The sequence below is a fragment of the Phoca vitulina genome, unplaced genomic scaffold (genome assembly GCF_004348235.1).
Source record: "Phoca vitulina isolate PV1807 unplaced genomic scaffold, GSC_HSeal_1.0 scaffold6, whole genome shotgun sequence".
In the NCBI taxonomy this organism is placed as follows: Eukaryota; Metazoa; Chordata; class Mammalia; order Carnivora; family Phocidae; genus Phoca; species Phoca vitulina.
In genome coordinates this window covers 22,043,638-22,063,455 of record NW_022589709.1, presented here as the reverse complement: position 1 = coordinate 22,063,455, position 19,818 = coordinate 22,043,638, and the positions used below count along the sequence as shown (strand labels likewise).

The 19,818-nt window shown below is 36.3% G+C and overlaps 1 protein-coding gene and 1 pseudogene across 2 annotated transcripts in view; one reads left to right on the top strand and one right to left on the bottom strand.

Moving 5' to 3' along the window:
• Nucleotides 1–19,818, top strand: part of CAMK4 (calcium/calmodulin dependent protein kinase IV) — a 207,123-nt gene that overhangs the window by 82,445 nt on the left and 104,860 nt on the right. Inside the window, exon 2 of one of the 2 annotated variants that reach the window (XM_032403866.1) lies at nucleotides 19,335–19,413. The exons of the other annotated variant lie outside the window; for it this stretch is intronic. Coding sequence (XP_032259757.1) covers nucleotides 19,335–19,413 — 79 coding nt within the window. The remainder of the gene's footprint in view (nucleotides 1–19,334; nucleotides 19,414–19,818) is intronic. 2 annotated transcript variants of the gene reach the window in all.
• On the bottom strand, nucleotides 12,463–14,342 carry LOC116632179 (annotated as a pseudogene).

Below are 19,818 nucleotides of genomic sequence, written 5' to 3'. Positions count from 1 at the left end.
GAACAAAGACCAGAACAAAAAGTGAAGATATTTATTTCCACACTACAAATTGAGTCATTTTGTAATTGGATCCTGATATGTTTTGTGTTTTGAGGATCAAAAACATACAGGAATTCATTTTGAAATTTCTAGCTAGTTTAAGTTTGTTTCTTTTGCTTTTGCCCCAGAAGCAAAATGCAGGAAAGTTACAGAAGAGACATTGAAATAACAACAACAACAAAAACAAAAACCTCTTCCACAGGATAGGAAATTCTGCCAAAAAGAGATAAGAACTTAGAATTGAGGAAACGTCAGCCTTCCCTCTTTATAAATTCTGATATCAGCAAGAAGGAACAAATAGAGCCTATTAATGCATTTGTTAAGTTAACATGCTAGGAGGACTTATACCCAGAAACTAGGGATGCTGATAAAACTGCGGGCAGGCTGAGGCAGGGCCTGGATGTGCCAGAAAATGAATGTAAAGTTTCAGAGTTAACTACATAGTAATTTGAAACAGTTTAGGTTAGTTTTAAGGCATCCATTTGTGCTTAGGTAGATCTATTTAGTATACTCTTATTTCAGGGGGTATTTTACTGTTAACTTCCCAGAGTACACAATTGATGTAAAATCATGGTAAAGCATGTTTTAAGAAAGAATTTGGGTTTTCATAGGAGAATGAACAGTACTCATTTGTTTCAAGCTTGGGCCTGTAAAAAGTGTTTTATAATATTTGTTAAATAAATGCAAAAGAACCATGTGCATCAGTCAGTAACTTTGTAAAACAAACTTAATGTATTTTCGAGTGTTTTGGGTTCTACAAAGCATTTGAACTTATTATCTCATTGTGATCCTTACAATGACCATGAGAGGGATAAGGCAGGTGTGATTAGGTCATTTTTGTAGATGAGCAATCTGCGGGTCAAGGAGGCCGAGTGATTTCCCTCTGATCAGGGCCAGCTTCATGGGCAAGTGAGCTGTATAGTCACGTGGGTTCCTGCACTCAGGAAGCTCTATACTTGGTTTAATGCTTTGCTGTCGCCCCTTTGAAATCCTTAATATCTACACAAGATGCCCTGTATTGTCTGAATGCAAAATTACATTTGTTTTCAAATAAACCCAGAATCTAGAATATTAAAACCAGTAGAGTAATATATTGAAAAAAGCATAAAAAGTATTGAAAGGGTATCTTTTAGTAGAGTCTATGAAGGTAGGTTGCTAAGAAAGAAGGGCAGATTTGTACAACATGCAGAGAGAACTGAAGCACTTGATCCAGTTTACACAAGTGACTTAATCCCTTCAAACCCTAGCTTTTCATTTATGGCAAGAAGATAAATATAAATAGTAATGATTGCTTTATGTAAGTATATTAATTTAGTAAATATATTAGGAAGAAGTATGTTATTTATGACACGAAATGTCTTACTAAGTAATAGCTGGAAAAAGGATGATCAACTTTCCATATTTAGACTTAAAGTTGGCAAACTCTGTGGCTATCTGAATTCATAATTCCTATGACCCACATGGCTGGGCAGTATCCCTGTGCCAGGCCCAGAAGTTGTCAGATAGTAAAACCCCAAATACGGTTCCTGTTTACTGGGACGAGTAGGTGAAGTTCATTGAGTACTGTTTATGGATCATAAGACTCTTTTAGGGTTGATTGCCTTAATATAACTGAATAATAGTTATTTTTTTCCCATATGAACTTTATTAGCTAAGTAGAAGAGGGAAGAAGACATAAGTTTTTTAAGGGGAGAAACCCCCCAACAAACTGTATAAATACAAACCTCTGCTACCCATCAGAGTCAATTCAACTCAGACACCACTGTCTGAGCAGTGTCACTTCTCATTGTAAGACTGACTCTTAAATTGTCATGAAATGTCACTAATGAAACAAATCGTCCAGCATTAATGAAACACATGGTACTGTTAACAAAGAGAGAGGTGGCAGTGACCTGGTGGAAACAGATACAAATATCTGAAAGGGTAAGTAGGACAATAATGTAAGCAAAACTTTTAAATCCTAAATGCATTAGAAACAGAATGAATTTATCTATTTTATCATGACAAATACTGTTGATAGAGATGGGAAACAGTATTATGTATAAGTGGATTCTTGACTGAATTTTAATTTTTCTTCTTTTCTAACAATATTCTTCATTCTTTCTTTCCTGCTTTTTTTCCCCTTCTTCCTTTCTTCCCTTCTCTCCTTTCGTGTGGGAATTAAGGCATTGTTATGACGGAAATAACAAAGAATAGAGAGGTATTCATTCAGTTCCTTTAAATGCTGCAGCCAGTGTTGCAGGTCTACTGTATGAGAGGTACTGGCTGGTCACAGGCCTTCATCCTCAAGTCACATTAGGGGGACACATGCACACTGTTAACTATAATACACAGCAATGCGCAGTAAGTTCTGCGAAGGTAGGGATATAGAGGACGTAGTGATTAATTTATTCACTGAAAAAAATGTTGAGGTTTCATGACCTTTCCAGATAGGTAGGCACAAAAGACTGTGTGTCTTAATGCTAAATCCTGAGACATGGAGCAGAGATTTGGGTTCAGTCTTAGCTTTACTTCATATTAATTATGTTTTTTAAGCAAGACATTAACTTCCCAAACTATATTTCTTTATCAACTGTAAGTCATAATACCTACCTTGCCTCTTTGGTGGACTGTTGTGATTATCGTATCAGGTTAGTCAATTTAATACATGAAATATTTCTTGAATTCCAACTATATATACCAGGCTTTGTGCTGGGTACCAGGGAACACAGATCAATAAGATACTTGCTTAATTCAAGGAGCACACAGTTTATATCCAAAGTTGCAAACTCTGATGCTTACTGAGGCCAGGCCTGTATTATAAATGAGGGAAAGGGCATATTATAAACCAGGGGGACTGATGGGTTTCCTGACACACTGTAGAAAGCATGTCTAATCTCGATGGGGCAGCTTCTGCCAGCTTCAGCTGGTTGTGGTTCTCCAGGAACGCTAATCCCTTGTATCTAGGCTTGGTTTTCTTAACATGTGAAATATCTGTATTTTTAAGGTGGACATCTAATTACAAAAGTGGTCTAAACATTTTGCAGGCAAAGTGTATCTGTGAAGGGTGGAATCCACTTATGAGATGGCCATTTGCAAGCTCTGGTCTAGACAGGCATGCATGCAAATAAACCACAAGGCAAATATTAGGTAGAGAAGTGGACCACGCTAGCTTCAAATGACTCAAGAATGGAATGAAAAGATGTAGTATGTGTGCTATGGAAGGTATCCCATTGAGGTGATGATTGTGCTGAGTTAAAGAATGACTAAAATCTGGTTAGCCAGAAGATTGGAGGAGGTGACTGAAACAAAGACTCCGTGAATTTGGTTTTGCTAAATACAAAAGGGAGGGCAAGAGGAGGTGAGACCAGAAAAGAAAAGGACAAGATGCCAAACGACCTCACGTGACACACTGAGAAAACTGGGTCCTTCTCACTGTCACAGGGATAGTAAGTGTAACGGACAGACAGGCAGATTTCTATTCTAGAGAGATTGTCCTGGTAGTAGACAGGAAGAGGACTGAAGGGATTGAGACTAGAGGCCTAGAACCTCTTTAAGAGACAATGGCAGTGAGGATGGAAATCATGAAGAACTGGAATTGATCTGTAAACTAGAAAGCCTTCTATTCATGTGTATGCTATTCATATATGATATTACCATTTTTGATTGATATTAAAATGCACAGTTTTCCGCATTTCAACACCTCTGCCATCAAGATGCCTTCTTCAATCCGTGGGCTGTCGTAGTTAAACAAAAGCAGCTTTTCTTTTTATTTCTTTTTTTTTTAGTGATCATAGCATAATAATGCCTCTTAAAATCGATAGTGTCTTTGATTCAGTGAAATGGAATAATAATCATCGACTTTAAACCACTAAACTGAATTTTAAAGCAGAGAAATAGAATATGTTCTAGGAATTGATAATCCCACCTACATCTCTGGAAAGGAGCCTTTAAACATTCATCTGCTTTGGTTACCAGCTATTCCTATTTCCTGAATGTTCATTAGGTCAGGGGAGGCAAATGTGTATGCCACAGGATCTGGGCAGTGGTGTAAATGCATAAAGCTGTTAAGGGGACTACGGGTCCTCTAAAAATCATTTGCTACTTAGGTCATACCAACTACTACTAGACACAATTTAAAAATTAGTGTTGCCAGATTCAAGACAAGCTGGAAATCTGAATTTTTTTATGAAATCCCTCAATATTTATATGTTGGCAAGACATTCACCATTTTTTACCCCATGCAGGTCAAACATCTATGTGTTAAATAAGTTCCCAGCCTTGCCCCTGCTAAGGTGCTTGTTGAAGGAATGATCGTATTGGTATCTAATCCTTACAGTTTCATAATGTTAAATGCTAGATGTTGCTAAATGCCAGTGACGACTAAGGTATAGCTGGGAGAGATGGAATCTCTTTCTTGTCTGTAGTGACCATCTGGTACAGCTCCTAGCCACATGAATCCTTTAGAGCAGTCTCAAGGCCTGTGATCTAAAATGGGTTAGTTATTTTGTCCTAAAATATGTCTGTTTGATCATCTATTCAACAGGAAAAAAATCTTGGCCACAGTGTTTTGACATAATAAAATTATATCTCATGCCTCAAAATTCCTTTCTTCTTCAGAAACAATAACAGAAGCTATTGATGTTTAAAAGCTGCCTGGAATGCCAAAGGGAATTTCTTAATTCTTCTCTTATAGATTTATCATTCACATCTCCTTTGATCACAAGTTTTATCAACATTTGTAATGCACTATTAATAAATGCATAAAGAATAAATGTATTGTTTTTCTTTTTTGCAACAATAATGTCTGATTCAACTTGATAAATAGGTAAAAATTAAGACTGTGAGGGAGGAGTTCTACTCTGGCAATGATGGAGTAAGAGGAACTACACTTACACTTCCGTAAATTACCTGGGCATAATGCATGGCACAGTTGTTTTTAGGCACTAAACAGTGGGCTGTATAGGACTTTGGTTCCTTACTCTCATAATAATGAGAGTAAGCAGGAGCAACAGAGCTGTCAGAGGAAAGATAGGCATGTACTATTAGAAGACATTGGATCTCTGGCCAAGCCAACATGGAGAGACTTCACTGAGCACCTTAGATATTTGCCTTGAAATCTCAACAAGGTGACACCTTGGGATATAGACCACACCCCTAGAGCAAGGACCATGACACTGGACCAAGAACAAAAATCAAATAGGTTTGCTCTGACAACAAATAAAACCAAACTGGACAGGATCAAAAAGATTTGTCCACAGTTCAACTGCCTGTCACTGAAAAAGGCAACTCTTCTTAAAAAGAAGATAATATAGGGTCACCTGAATGGCTCAGTTGGTTAAGCATTCGACTCTTGATTTTGGCTTAGGTCATGATCTTTGGGTCATGCGATAGAGCCCCACATTGGGCTCCATGCTTGGCACAGAATCTGCTTGAGATTCTCTTTCCCTCTCCCTCTGCCCCTGCCCCCATTCATGTGCTCTCTCTCTCTCTCTCTCAAATAAATAAATAAATAAATCTTAGAAAAAGAAGATAATATAATCCAAACTCTCTGTTTGTGTTTATCATTTAAAAATGTCTATCACAGAATAATAATAAAAAAAACACTAGACATTTAAAGAAGTAGGAATATGGATTTGTAATCAAGAGGGAAAAAGCAATCAATAACACAGACTTTGGAGATGACCCATATGTTGGAATAAGCAGATGAGGAGTATAAAACAACTATGGTACAAACATTTAGGAACATGAAATAAAATAGGTGTATAATGAGTAAGCATACAGATCATCTCAGCACAGAAATGGAAACTATAAAATAGAGCCTAATGGAAATTTTAGAATTGAAAAGTACATTATATCAAATTAAAAATTCATAGGCTTAAGACTGGATTAGAGGCTACAGAAGAAAGGGTCAATGAACTTGAGGACAAATCAGTCGAAATGATCCAATTTGAAGAATAGAAAAACAATTGGTAAAAAGGAACAGAGCTCTCTAATTTGTGGGAAAATACCAAGAAGGCTACTATACATGCAGTATATGTCCCAGAGGGAGAGGAGAGAAAGAACTGGGCAAAAAAAAGTTTAGAGAAACAACGGGTGAACATTTTCCAAATTTGGTAAAGAACATTGCAGATTCAGGAAGCTTATTGAGCAGCAAGCATAATAAATGAAAACAAAACCTAGGCACATAGCCAAAAGCCAAAAACCAAAGGTAAAGATAAAACCTTGAAAGCAACCAAAGATGTGACATGATATATACAGAGAACAATGATATGAATTATGGCTAAAACCTCATCAGAAAAAAAATGGAAGTTAGAAGATAGTGGAGCCTGGGGCGCCTGAGTGGCTCAGTCGGTTAAGCGTCTGACTCTTGATTTCGGCTCAGGTCCTGATCTCAGAGTCCTGAGATCCGAGCCCTGCACTGGGCTCTGTGCTCAGTGTGGAGTCTGCTTGAGATTCTCTCCCTCGGCCTCTGCCCCTCCCCGCACCTGCATGCGCTCTCTCTCTCCCTCTCCCTCAAAATAAATAAAATCTTAAAAAAAAAAAGAAAGAAAGAAAATAGTGGAACACTTTTAAAGTCCTAAAACAAAACAAAACAAAACCTGTCAGCCCAGAATTCTACATCTAGTGAAAAACAAATTTCTCAAAAATGACAGTAAAATAAAGGCACTTTAAAATAAATGAACGCTGGGCAAATCTATTGTCAGCACACACCAACCACAAGTAATGCTAAAGAAAGTTCTTCGGGCTTACTCAAGGAAAATAATGCCAGATGGAAATTCAGATTTTTAGGAAGAAGTGAAGACCATTGGAAATGGGAGCATGTAGGTAATGTAAGACTTTTTCATTCTTCGCTTTAATATCTTTTAAAACAGCTAACCATTTGAAGCAAAGTAAAATCACTGTGGAAATAAAATGTATCACAGCAGTAGCCCAAAGGATAGAGAAGGAAGGGAAGGTGGTAAATGGAGTTATTTTGTTGAGATTTTTATATTTTATAGTATTAAGCAGACTTATGAGCAGACCATAAGTTAAGGATTATATACGGGAATCCTGAGAGCAACCATTAAAAAAATAAAACAATGAGGTATACCCTAAAGGCCAAGAGAAATACAAAATATAATACTGGATATACTAAAATACTAAATCCAAGAGAAAAAGGGAAGGTATAGAAAAAAATAACAAAGAACAAATGAAACAGATAGCAATATGAATGACTTAAACCCATCCATATCATAATAACATTTATTGTAAATGAACTAACTATTTGAATTAAAAGGCAAAAACAAAGAATCCAATTTAAAAATGAACAAAGGAACCGAATAGACATCTTTCCAAAGAAGACATCCAGGTGGCTAACAGGTACATGAAAAGATGCTCAACATCACTAATCATCCGGGAAATGCAAATCAAAACCACGATGTGACATCACCTCACACCTGTTAGAATTGCTATCATCAGGAAGGTAAAAGATAAGTGTTGGCAAGGATGTGGAGGAAGAGGAACCCTCGTGCACTGTTGGGGGGAATGTAAATTGGTGTAGCAACTGTGGAAAACAGTATGAGGTTCCTTGAAAAGTTAAAAATAGAATTACCATATGGTCCAGCAATCCCACTTCTAGGTGTATATACAAAGGAAACAAAATCAGGATCTTGAAGAGATAATATGCACTCCCATGTTCACTGCAGCATTATTCACAATCGCCAAGATATGGAAATAACCTAAGTGCCCATCAATAGATGAATGGATAAAGAAGATGTTTATTTATTTATTTACTTATTTATTTAGCCATGAGAGAGAAGGACATCCTGCCATTTGCAACAACATAGATGGACCTTATGGGCATTATGCGAAGTGAAATAAGTCAGAGAAAAATACATACTGTATATATCACTGATAAGTGGAATCTAAAAAAAGCTAAGCTTCTAGAACAGAGTAGAGTAGTGGTTTCCAGAGGCTGGAGCATGGGGGAAATGGAGAGATATTGGCCAAAGGGTACAACCTTCCAGTTATAAGATGAGTGAATTCTGAGGACCTAATGTACTGCATGGTGATTATATTTAACAATATTATATGCTCGAAAGTTGCAAAGATAGTAAATCTTAAATATTCTCGCCACAGAAGAGAAATAGTAATTATGTGAGGTGATGGAAGTGTTAAACTAACCCTAGTGTGGTAGTCATTTCACAATATGCAAGTGTATCAGATCAACACGTTGTACACCTTAAAGTTACACAATGTTATATGTTAATTATATTTCAATAAATGAAAAAAAATACATATGACCAATAGTATACAAAAACAATAGTACTTATTGCATGTTGATATTATTAAGCTTAAGTGAAGGTACAAAGGTTGGGTTAGATGGAAACATATAAATATAGTAGATACATTATAGTAGATGATATGGAATAGAAGGGAATGGGTCTGGGAATGGAGGAGAAAGGTGAAAAAAAGAGCCATAGTTGTCCTCAGAATGTATGGTGGCATGAAATGGTTGACTGGAAATTCAGAGAAAAGAAAAATAATCAAAGTCTTCGTAAGGCATGTGGTTAATTGATCCCAATGGCTAACATATGAGGCAGTAAATATTTTAAAGCGAACAAAGGGAAGGACTGATAAGAGTGTTAAGACCCTTTATGTCCACAGTATTTACTGTTACATTACTTTCTGATTGAGAGCAAATATATAAGGCAACCTGATAATTTGAAGCTGTTTTTTGTTTGCTTTATTGTACTAAAATTCAGCATTTGGATTCCAAAGCTTTTTAAGCTTTTATTTTCTCTTAGGGCAGGGGCTTTGTTAAATTTTTGAAACAAAAGGAGTCATATTTAAGCCAGTCATTGCAGAGATCCAGGACTAGGAACAAAGTCACAGCTAGGTGCAATCAGGCAACTGAAAGAAATTGTTCACTAGGGGAGCAGGGCTGTGAGAAACTGGAGGCTCACCAAGTAGAGAGTATAACGGTTCATGGTTTGAAGAGTTAAGCACTTGCCAGTGTAGATTTTGAAGAAGGGAGTATATTGGTCAGGAATTAGACATAAAAGAGTGGGTATAGAGCAAGCTGAAATCAGGGCGAAACAACAAATAAAACTGTCAGAGTTACAAAAGTCCATATAAGGCCCCACGTAGGAAGCTGGGTTATGACCCTGATGACTGAGGTGGAGTGCTTGCCCTTGCCCTCTGCAGGATTCAGCAAGCAGGAAGAGAGAGTGTCGTTATGGATAGGCTGAAATTCTGAACCCAACCTTATTAAAACCTTGGGCCTTGAGCACTTCTTAAAATCAGGGGTTTACTGTCATTCCTTGGCCTGAAATTTTTGAGATATACTTTAGGACTGTAAAATTTAACTGACTTGGAAAACCTCCAGGTCTAATAACAACTTTCTAATTCTAAAGGTTAGCTGTTCTTCAAGTTGTAGATTGAAAATGCCAAATCAGTAATTAAATCATTTCAGCAGTTTTTCCTGTTCGTTGTTGGTTTAAGATTTAGATTTGATTTTTGTCTTTGGTGACCAAAGAACATCTTAAAACACTTTAAGTCTTGAAGAGCACTGAGGAGTTGCAGCTGACAGGGAGGGAGAATGAAACAATGAAAACCTCACTGGAATGGGGCAAAATGTGTGCTGACATTAAACATTTAGAGACTTTGATTTTTTTTCAGGCTCCTGTTCCTGAATATGACTCTACTTTCATCCCCAAGAAGAATCAATTTTGAGGTTATGACCAGTCTTCTTTAACAATTCATCTAATCTAAAAAAAATCATTGAAAAGAATAAGCTTGTTAAATAATAGCAAGTCAATCACGTAGAAGAAATACAATGACATATAGAGTTGCGCACATTATGTTTTCAGCATATGATTGACAGTTCTTATAAATCACAGCCTTGTTCTTAAATCTTTCCATAATGAGCATTAGGAGGATCTTTCCTGCAAGCACATACACATATTGAAAATAAAAAATTTTAAAAATTGGGTGCAAAAACAAACAAGAAATAAATGCATTGAAATGTTTAAAAATGATTAATATTTTGACATAACTCTATCCTTAACCAAGCACCTTCAATGTTAGAGAAAGATAACAAGATTCTTTGGTTCCATTTCAAGACCCTTCCCATTTAAAAAAAAAAAACAACAATGAAACTCTTTCATAACTTATGAGGCTTAATACACTTAGCAGAGACAATTTTCCATGGCTGTGAAGCATATCATTACAGAGACACATCTGGAGCCAGACAACAGAGTAGTCAACAGTCCCTCCAAACTTCTATGTTTTAAGAGATTCTATATCTGAATTCTCTTGCATTTCCAAAGAGCGAGTTATAGGTTTGCTGGCAAGGGAAGCCAAGCTCTGTCGCTTCAACTCCCAAATCACAAATGTCCCACTAAGTTCTCCCCCAGAAATCCAATCACTGATGTTTAGCCTTCTTACTGGAAGAATGCCCGTGATTATAAATTGTCTTAACATTATGCATTTCATCCTAATTCCCTAAAACATTAATGTGAACCCAGTTGATAGTTGTTCCTTAAATGTTGGACATGAGCATGTAAAGACGAATTACAGGATAAAAAGCCCCCTTTTCTGCACTAAGTACTCCTAAATTAGTAGCAAGGGACTCCATACTTGAAGTGTTCTCAGACAAATACATAAATATTGTATTTGGAGCTTTTCCCCACATCCATAAGTTTGACGCACCCCTGGATACCAATATCAAGTGCTTAACAGCTTTACAGGGGCAATAATGTGTGTGTGTATGATATATAATAATAATAATATATAGTGTGTGTCTGTATAATAGCAAATACATAGCATTATGATTATCATGTACACATAATGTACATGATTTTATGTAATGTACATGATTTTATGGCACATTATAGGTCTGAATACTTTCTCATCTTTATCTGCAATGAAACATGGTAGTCTACATTTTCAACTTTTTGCCTTTACTTTTTTTCTTAATAACCAACCATATTAGACAAGGCTAGAGCTAAAAAATAATTTTTTTCCAAAATTTCTGTTAAAGGGGCTCCTGACTGGCTCAGTCGGTGGAGCGTGCAACTCTTGATCTCAAGGTTGTGACTTTGAGCCCCACATTGGGTGTGGAGATTACTTAAAAATACAGTCTTTAGGGGTGGCTGGGTGGCTCAGTTGATTAAGCCTTTGACTCTTGATTTCGCCTGAGGTCATGATTTCAGGATCATGAGATCAAGCCCGAGTGGGGCTCTGCGATCAGTGGGGAGTCTGCTGGAGATTCTCTCTCTCCTTCTCCTTCCCCCACCCCCGACTCATGCTCAGGCATTGTCTGTCCCTCAAAAAAATAATCAATCAATCAATCAATAAATAATCTTTTCTAAAAATTCTGTTAAAACTAATGTGGAAGTAGAAATCAAGCTCAGACTCCAAAAGGATATTGACTTTCTTTCTTAACAAAATCATAGCAGAAAAAATTCTAACTAGAATAATTTATTTCTTGGCCTTTTTTGTTAAAGAATATATTGTAAATGAATAGATGTAAGTGAAGCTTATTTTTTTCCAGTTGAATAACTCCATGAATATAATATCCTCCACTATAATCTCCTTGCTTTCTTTGTATCTCAGGAAATTTCATGGTGATTCTCTCTGTATATAATCTATTTTGAAATGTGGATATAGTATTATAACAAATGTTCTTTGTGTATTAAAAATTTACCATTAATGTATAAAATAATTTTTTTATATAAACATACTGAACATGGTTTCTTTCTTTTTTAGTTTTAAAAATACACTTTTATTTTTATTTTTTTTATTATTATGTTATGTTCATCACCATACATTACATCATTAGTTTTTGATGTAGTGTTCCATGATTCATTGTTTGCATATAACACCCAGTGCTCCATGCAGTACGTGCCCTCTGAACATGGTTTCTTTAAGCTAATCATTTAATTTCAGCACAGAAAATTGGTTATATTTTAGAGAAATTACTGAAATGTTATTTTCATGTAAATTTATTTCGCCTGTTTTGTTCTTTTTTTTTTTTTTTTGCTTTGTAATCAGTATATTAAGGAGACATTCATACATTTCATTTGCTTAATGCTGATACCCAGATTTAAGCTTGTGAACATGACTTTTAAACATAAAATTAAAGCTATTCATCATAATTTGCTATACTACCAACATTAAATTACGGTTACTTCAGAGCATAAGTTAAATGGTTTAAAGTAAGCCCGTAACATACCTAAACAACACCTTCCTATCTTATACATGCAAATTAACTTCTCCATGTAAATGTCTCTTCACTCTAAGTGACCTGCTCCCGAAGTCACTACTCTGAAGCTTATCATGGTCCAAAGAGAAGGAAAAAAAGTGTAACCAGGACTGATATATATATAAATATAATAATTATATATTAAAAAAAAAAAAAAAAGATGGCACAGCAGAAGGGAATGCAGTTCTATAAGTGCAAGCCCCAAGCAGCAGCATATGATAAACCCCTTCTTTAGAGAGGTATCCTTTCTATCAATGATACCACAGGACAAATTACATAGCATGCCATCTTCAAGTAACAGTTGAGGCAATAAATGCAGAGGCATCACAATGAATCCCACTTAACTACAGACCAACACTTCTCTACAAATTCTTTGTCTGATTGCCAATTAAATACAAGTTTTAACTTCATAGCTTAACAATTAAGGGTCATACAACGAAGTCAATACATACACCTAGCATTTCAGTCTGAGCTGTTTCATATACATAGAGCTGAAATTAATTACAAGGTATGGCCTAACAAATGCTAGGGGAGATTTTTTTTTTTAAAGTAGTTTTTACAAGTATTAAACTTTATCTTGCACACTGAAGTCGTCATACATACAGGGCAAAGTCAGAGCTTTTATATTTGAGTTTATTCTTCATTTAACTTTTAAAACACTACTATAGTTGAATATTAAAACAAAAACAATAGCAAGTAGTGAGCTATGATTATAGTCCTTCACTCATTCACTACTGCATATAAAATGCCAGCAGTGTTACTCACTGGCCCCATTAAGAGGTCTGACACTGAACACCACCCCTGGGATGATGTTCATCATCCTCATAGGCCTCCCCATTGTAATGGCGCCATCTTTCTTGATTTGGATCAAAGTCCACCAGTTCTACCTGGTCCATTTCATCAGTCTCTTCTGCTTCCTTCTTCTCAGGAGTTTTTCCAGCAAAGAGAGTTTATCGAAAGAGAGAAAGCCATTCTCAGGAAAGTTTACCTTAAATTCGGTGATTAGGCGACCCTTCTCATATGGTCTATGGTAAATTGTGTGCTAAATGCCTTCATTTAGCACACACTTGATATCTCCATGCTTGACAATTTGACCTGGGTGAGAGGTGATGACGATGGTTCGGTTGTCAAGAGTAGATACTGGCTTTTGAAAGCCGCACAGTGCTTTAACCAGCTGTATGTCCATACACATGAAAAGGTCTTCTCCTCACCGAGTAAAAACAGCGTGGTCCTTCTGATCTAAAACAATGGACTGGTTCCAGTCCTGGTTCTTGGTCTCCTTCACCATGGAATGTTATCTTCTGGCCATCCTTCATGCCTTTGTCAATATGAACTTCTAGAATCTTCTTCTCAAACTATCTTCCTCCCATTGCAGCTTTTACATCTGTCTTTGGGACTGATCCGTTCCGCATGGCCCTGGCACTCCATGCACACAGACTGAATTTGCTGAACCATTCCAGGTCCTATCTGATGAATTCTTATTTGCATTCCAGTACCTCGGCAATTGGGACAACATTCGACTGCTCCTTTCTTACCACCTCGGCCTTCACATTTATCGCAAATCACATTCTTTTGCAGAGCTAGTTTTCTGGTTGCACTATTATATAAATCTTCTAAGGTTACTGAGAGCTGATGCACAACATTTTTACCTCTCCTTTCTCTCTGCATCCTTCCTCCTCCTCCAAAAAACATATCAAAGATGTCCATGGGGGAGCCAAAACCACCACCAGCTCCACCTTCTTTAATTGCCTGTTCTCCTCCTTTGTCATATAATTCCCTTTTTTTTGCATCAGAGAGTACTTCGTAAGCTTGAGAAATCTGTTTAAAGTTCTCTCCTTCATTTGGATTCTTATCAGGGTGGTACTTCAAGGCCAGTTTCCTGTAGGCCTTTTTCAATTCCTCTTGGGTGGCATTGGGTTTGACCCCCAAAACATCACAGGAAGTGGTTTCTTTCACCATTTTCTACAGCCAGTGAGAGGGCCGAGGCCGGTGTGGGGGAGCGGGAAGAAGCACGTTGCTGGACGCAGCTCGGGCAGCCGCTGCTCCTCCGCGTCTCACCGAGCGTTCTGGAAAGTTCCCCGTTTTGTTCTTTTAATCTTTTCATCCTCTAAAAAGTTATTCCTAAAATTGTAACTATGTGAGGTGATGGATGTGTTAACTAATCTTACTGTAGTAATTATTTTGCAATATGTACATATATCAATTCATTACATTGTATGCCTTAAATTTATACAATGTTACATGTCATTTATAACTCAATAAAAGTGGAAAAAATTAAAAGATCTGTTCTTATTAACAAGTCCATTACTTAGCAAAATAAAATTGGACTCTCTTAATGTATTCCTCATATACAAAAATATAAAAAAATTTTTTTAAAAATTTAAGTTATTTCTAGCATAAGGTTATCCTGAGGTTGATCAGTTAAGAATATATTTTGTTGTGTTTTTTTTTTTAAGATTTTATCTATTTGCTAGAGAAAGAGAGAGAGCACAAGTAGGCAGAGTGGCAGGCAGAGGGAGAGGAGAAGCAGGCTCCCCACTGAGCAGAGAGCACGATGCGGGGCTGGATCCCAGGACTCCGGGATCATGATCTGAGCCGAAGGCAGACGCTTAACTGGCTGAGCCACCCAGCCATTCCAAGAATGTATTTTGTTAAAAATTTTTGGAAGGCTTTTGCTAAGACAATTATGTATATACTGAAATTATTGATAGGTAATTTAATGTGATAAGGAAATTAAGGAATAGAGGATATTTAATGTATTTCTTTTACATGAATTTTTGAGTATATTAATTTTTCAATTGTTATAAAAGTGGAAATTAGATCTTTAGTTTTCTTCAGTGTTTGCAAATCCCTTGTATTTCTTTTCTTCTTTTCCTTTTTTTATTTTTTAAATGTCATCAGTTATCATTAAATAAAAATAAGTTGAATGTTACAGGCTATATTTTGGTAATTTTTTTTAATCTTACCTTTGAACAATATGGTTTTCTTGGAAAGGTTTTTCACTGTATTTTTATCAAGGTATAATTACATACAGCAAATTTTATTATATATTTCTACCTATTTTAACAAATGTATATTATTGTCTAAACACCACCACAAGCAAAATGTACAAGTTTCGTCATGCCAAAAAATTCTCCTATACTCATTTGTATTCAGTCCCTCCCTCATCCCTGAGCACTGATCTATTTTCTGTCCCTATAATCTTGTCTTTGCAAGAATATTCTAAAAATGGAGTAACACAGTCTTTTGAACTTGGGATATTAGAGAACCATCCAAGTTGTTGTGTGTACCCTAGTTCATTCCTTTTTATTTCTGGGTAGTATTCCCCTATATGGATGTGTCACAGATTGTTAATTCATTTCTCAGTTGAGGGATGTTGGAGTTGTTTGCAGTGTTTGATGATTACTAAGAAACTGCTGTGAAGATTTGTTTTTCAAGTTTGTGAGTGAACATAGCTTTCTTTCTTTTTTTATTATTATGTTCAGTTAGCCAGCATATAGTACATCAGTAGTTTTTGATGTAGCGTTCAACGATTCATTAGTTGAGTATAACACCCAGTGCTCATCACAAGACATACCCTCCTTAATACCCATCACCCAGTTACCCCACCCCCCCTTCCCTTCTATAGCCCTCAGTTTGGTTCCCGGAGCCCAGAGTCTCTCATGGTTTTTCTCCCTCTCTGATTTCTTCCCATTCAGTTTTCCCTCCTTTCCCCTGTGGTCCTCCACGCTATTCCTTATGTTCCACATATGAGTGAAACCATATGATAATTGTCTTTCTCTGCTTGATTTATTTCACTTAGCATAATCCCCTCCAGTTCCATCCATGTCCATGAAAATGGTGGGTATTCATTCTTTCTGATGGCTGAGTAATATTCCATTGTATATATGCACCACATCTTCTCAGCTCCTTCCACAGTTGAAAGGCATCTCAGCTCCTTCCACAGTTTGACTATTGTGGACATTGCCGCTATGAACATTAGGATGCGTGTGCTCCTTCGTTTCACTACTTCTGTATCTTTGGGGTAAATACCTAGTAGTGCAATTGCTGGGTCATGAACATAGCCCATACCTTGGGCAAATACCTAAGAGTGAGATCGATGGATTGTATGGTATTCTTAATTTTATAAGAAACTGCCAAGCTGTTTTCCAAAGTGGTTGTACCATTTTGCATTCCCTCCAAAGTTTATTGAGTGTTGTTCTACATCCTTGCCAGTCCACGATTCTCTCTCTCTTTTCTTTAAGGCATTCCACTAAGTATGGAGTTGTATCTCATGGTGGTTTTAGTTTCATTTCCCTAATGACTAATGATGTTGAGTATCTTTCTCTGTGCTTTTTGCCATCGATATATTTTCTTTGGTAAAGTATATGTTCAAATCTTTGGTTCATTTTTTAAATCCGTTATTTTTTATTGTTGGGTTTTGAGTTTCTTTGTAATTTTAGATACAAGTGCTTTATCAGATATGCGATTTGTAAAAATTTTCTCCCTGTCATGGCTTTCAAAGAGCAGACATTCTTAATTTAGATTAAGTCCAGTTTATTTATTTGTTCTTTCATTGTGCTTTTGGTTTGTATATAAGAAATCATTGCCTAACCGAAGGTCACAAAATCATCTTCCATTTTTTTGGTCAAATTTTAGAATTCTAGGTTTTATATTTATACATGTGATCCATTTTGAGAATTTTTTGGTACAGTGTGAGTTTGGATAAAGGTTTTTGTTTTGTTTTACTTATTTGTTTGTTTTTTGCCTATGGGTATCCCGTTGTTCCAGCACTATTTATAGTTGGAAAGACTGTCCTTTCTCCACTGAATTGCCTTTTTGCCAACAGGCCCTATATATTTAGGACCATTTCTGGATTCTTTTTTTCATTCCATTCTTTTTCATGTTTATTCTTTCTCCAACACCGCTCTCTTGATTACTGTAGCTTTATACTAAGACTGGATGTGAATCTTCTAACTTAGAAGAAAGTGTGTTCTACTATTTTTTTGTGGTTTTCTCTTAATGTCAATTAGGTTAGCTTAGTTAATAATATTCATGTCTTCTGTACTTGGTAACAATTTGTCTACTTGTTCTGTCAATCACTGGGAGGGTGTGTTGAAGTCTCCAGTTGTATTTGTAGATTTGTCTTTTTCTCCTATCAGTTCTGTCAGTTTTGGTTCATGGACTTTGAAGCGCTGTTGTTAGGTGCATACACATTTACATTTGCTATGTCATTCTGGGAAAGTGACCCCTTCATAATTAAGTAATGTCCATTTTTATACTCATTCTGAAGTCTGGTTGACATGTTATTAATATAGCTTTTTCTGCTTTCTTTTCATTAGAATTTGCATAGTATCTCTTTTCTGTAATTTTATTTTTAGCCTTTACATTTAAATGGGCTTATTGTATACAGCATATAATTTGATCTTGATTTTTCAATCCAATCTGATGATCTCTATTTTTAATTAATGTGTTTATAAAAGTTTATATTTAATGTAATTACTACTGTGATCAGATTAAAGTCCACCGTACTTTTAGCTATTTTATTTTTTAGTCTTTTATTTCTTCCTCCCTCACATTTCATTTTTGATTATTCCATTTTAACTTCATTATTGATTTTTTTATTATTGCTTTTTCAAATTATTTTATTCATTGCCCTAGGTTATACAGTATACATCTTTAATTAATCAGTCTACTGTTAAATAATCTCATAATACTTAACATGTAGTATAAGAATCCAACATTATTTTCCCAATTTCTCCCCCCATTCTTTGTGCTATTATCATACATTTTACTTTTACATATGCTATAAACACAATGCATTGTCAATAGTTTTGTTCTAGATAGTTATCTTTGGGGCAACTAAAATAAAGTTGAATTTTGTATTTACCTCCATTTATTCCATTTCTAAAATTCTTTATTTCTTTGTGTATATGTTATGTCTTACCAAAGTTTTTAAAAATGCATTGAAATTTTTCTTCTCTATTAGCACAAACACCACCAGTCCCTGCCTTCTCCTGACTCTGTTAAAAATGGATTGTGAACAGGCAGCTAGGAATATGTTTGATTTTTAGAATTCTTTTGTGCTTACTTAGAATTTCAGAACCACAGGATTGAATGTGTCATAAGAGTCCTTTGGCCTAATTTTCAAAGTGTGACAGATTTACTTCAACTGATCTTATTTTAAGATTTATCTAAAGTTCTCTTTCTGAGGTTGTAACTTAAGCCTGCTTGGTCTATGGGCTTCTGTCTCTGTTTCATTGTCCTGCTGTTGTGTGAGGAGAAGGAACATCAGGACCACACTGTCTGCTTTTTAATGTTCTCCTTTTAGTAACCTCACACATGTATGAAGACAGTTACTGAGCCCCTTCTTGCCATTTCCCTTTACAGGTAAAAAACATTCTGTACTTCTTTGAGTTTTTTTATAGAAAGATAGATCTACTTTTCCTCTATATGTCTTTAACCATTTCTATAATATTTTCTCCTGCATATCTCACATAATTATTTTTGATAGGGCATATGTAAATAATGGTAGCAGTGTTCACCAAGATGAAAGAGCCAGAATCTCTGTGGGGCTAATGTTGGCACTGGGAGAATGCCAGGGCACCAAATGAATTGGTGTAAATTTACAGGGTCCCCCGTTCCTTTGCCAAGTAGTGCTCACTCTCCTGACCCTTACAGCCCCATGCTGAACTTAAACCCTCTCCCTGAAGCCGTATGGCTAATTTTACTCCAGGCACATACCTTTAGGAAAGCTCAGGGACTCTGAAATTTGGTGGATGTCGTCCAAAAGCTGTGTTCACCTGAGGACGCAGGTTATTCCAGAGCCTACTGAATGGAGCAGCCCTGGGCATGTTACTTGTATAGGGATGGGCCAGGAGGAAAAGAACAGACTGGAAAACCTAGAACTTGCCTGAGCAAACTGTATTCAGTTGTGAGAAAAAAAAAATACAATTGGACTGGTCCTATAGTAGAACTTATAAACATTTGTCAGTTATGAGGGTAACTGCAAGACTTATTTTCAAGCTTTCCCCTTGATTTCAGGTCCAGAGCATAACATTTTCTTTTTGTCTTTTTCCCCCTCAAGGGGTGCTACATCCATTGTGTACAGATGCAAACAGAAGGGGACCCAGAAGCCTTATGCTCTCAAAGTGTTAAAGAAAACAGTAAGTTTATTTCATTATATAACAGCATCTCTAAGGGATCTGTGACCTGGAGAAGCCAGGAGCCCTGATTCACAGGACAAAGAGGCCAGAGAAATGCTGTGTGCAGCTAACTCACTTAAATCCTGAGTATGAGAGTACAGCCAAATGGGTTGTTTTCTGATGGAAACTGCGTGACTCTTTGAAAGCGACTGGATCTCAGGCTGGTTGTGGTTGTGGGGAGAAGTGTGGTAAGGAGAAACCTTTAGAGCTGGCAGGTCAACCTGGTATACTTTGTATGCCAGTCATGTTTTCAGCTATATATGTGTACAGGTATAGAATCTCCAATCACAGTTTAATATACTAAAAATGCTTGCTGCTTAAAAAAATACCTAAATGAAACACAAATGGCTGTATTTGTGAAAGGAG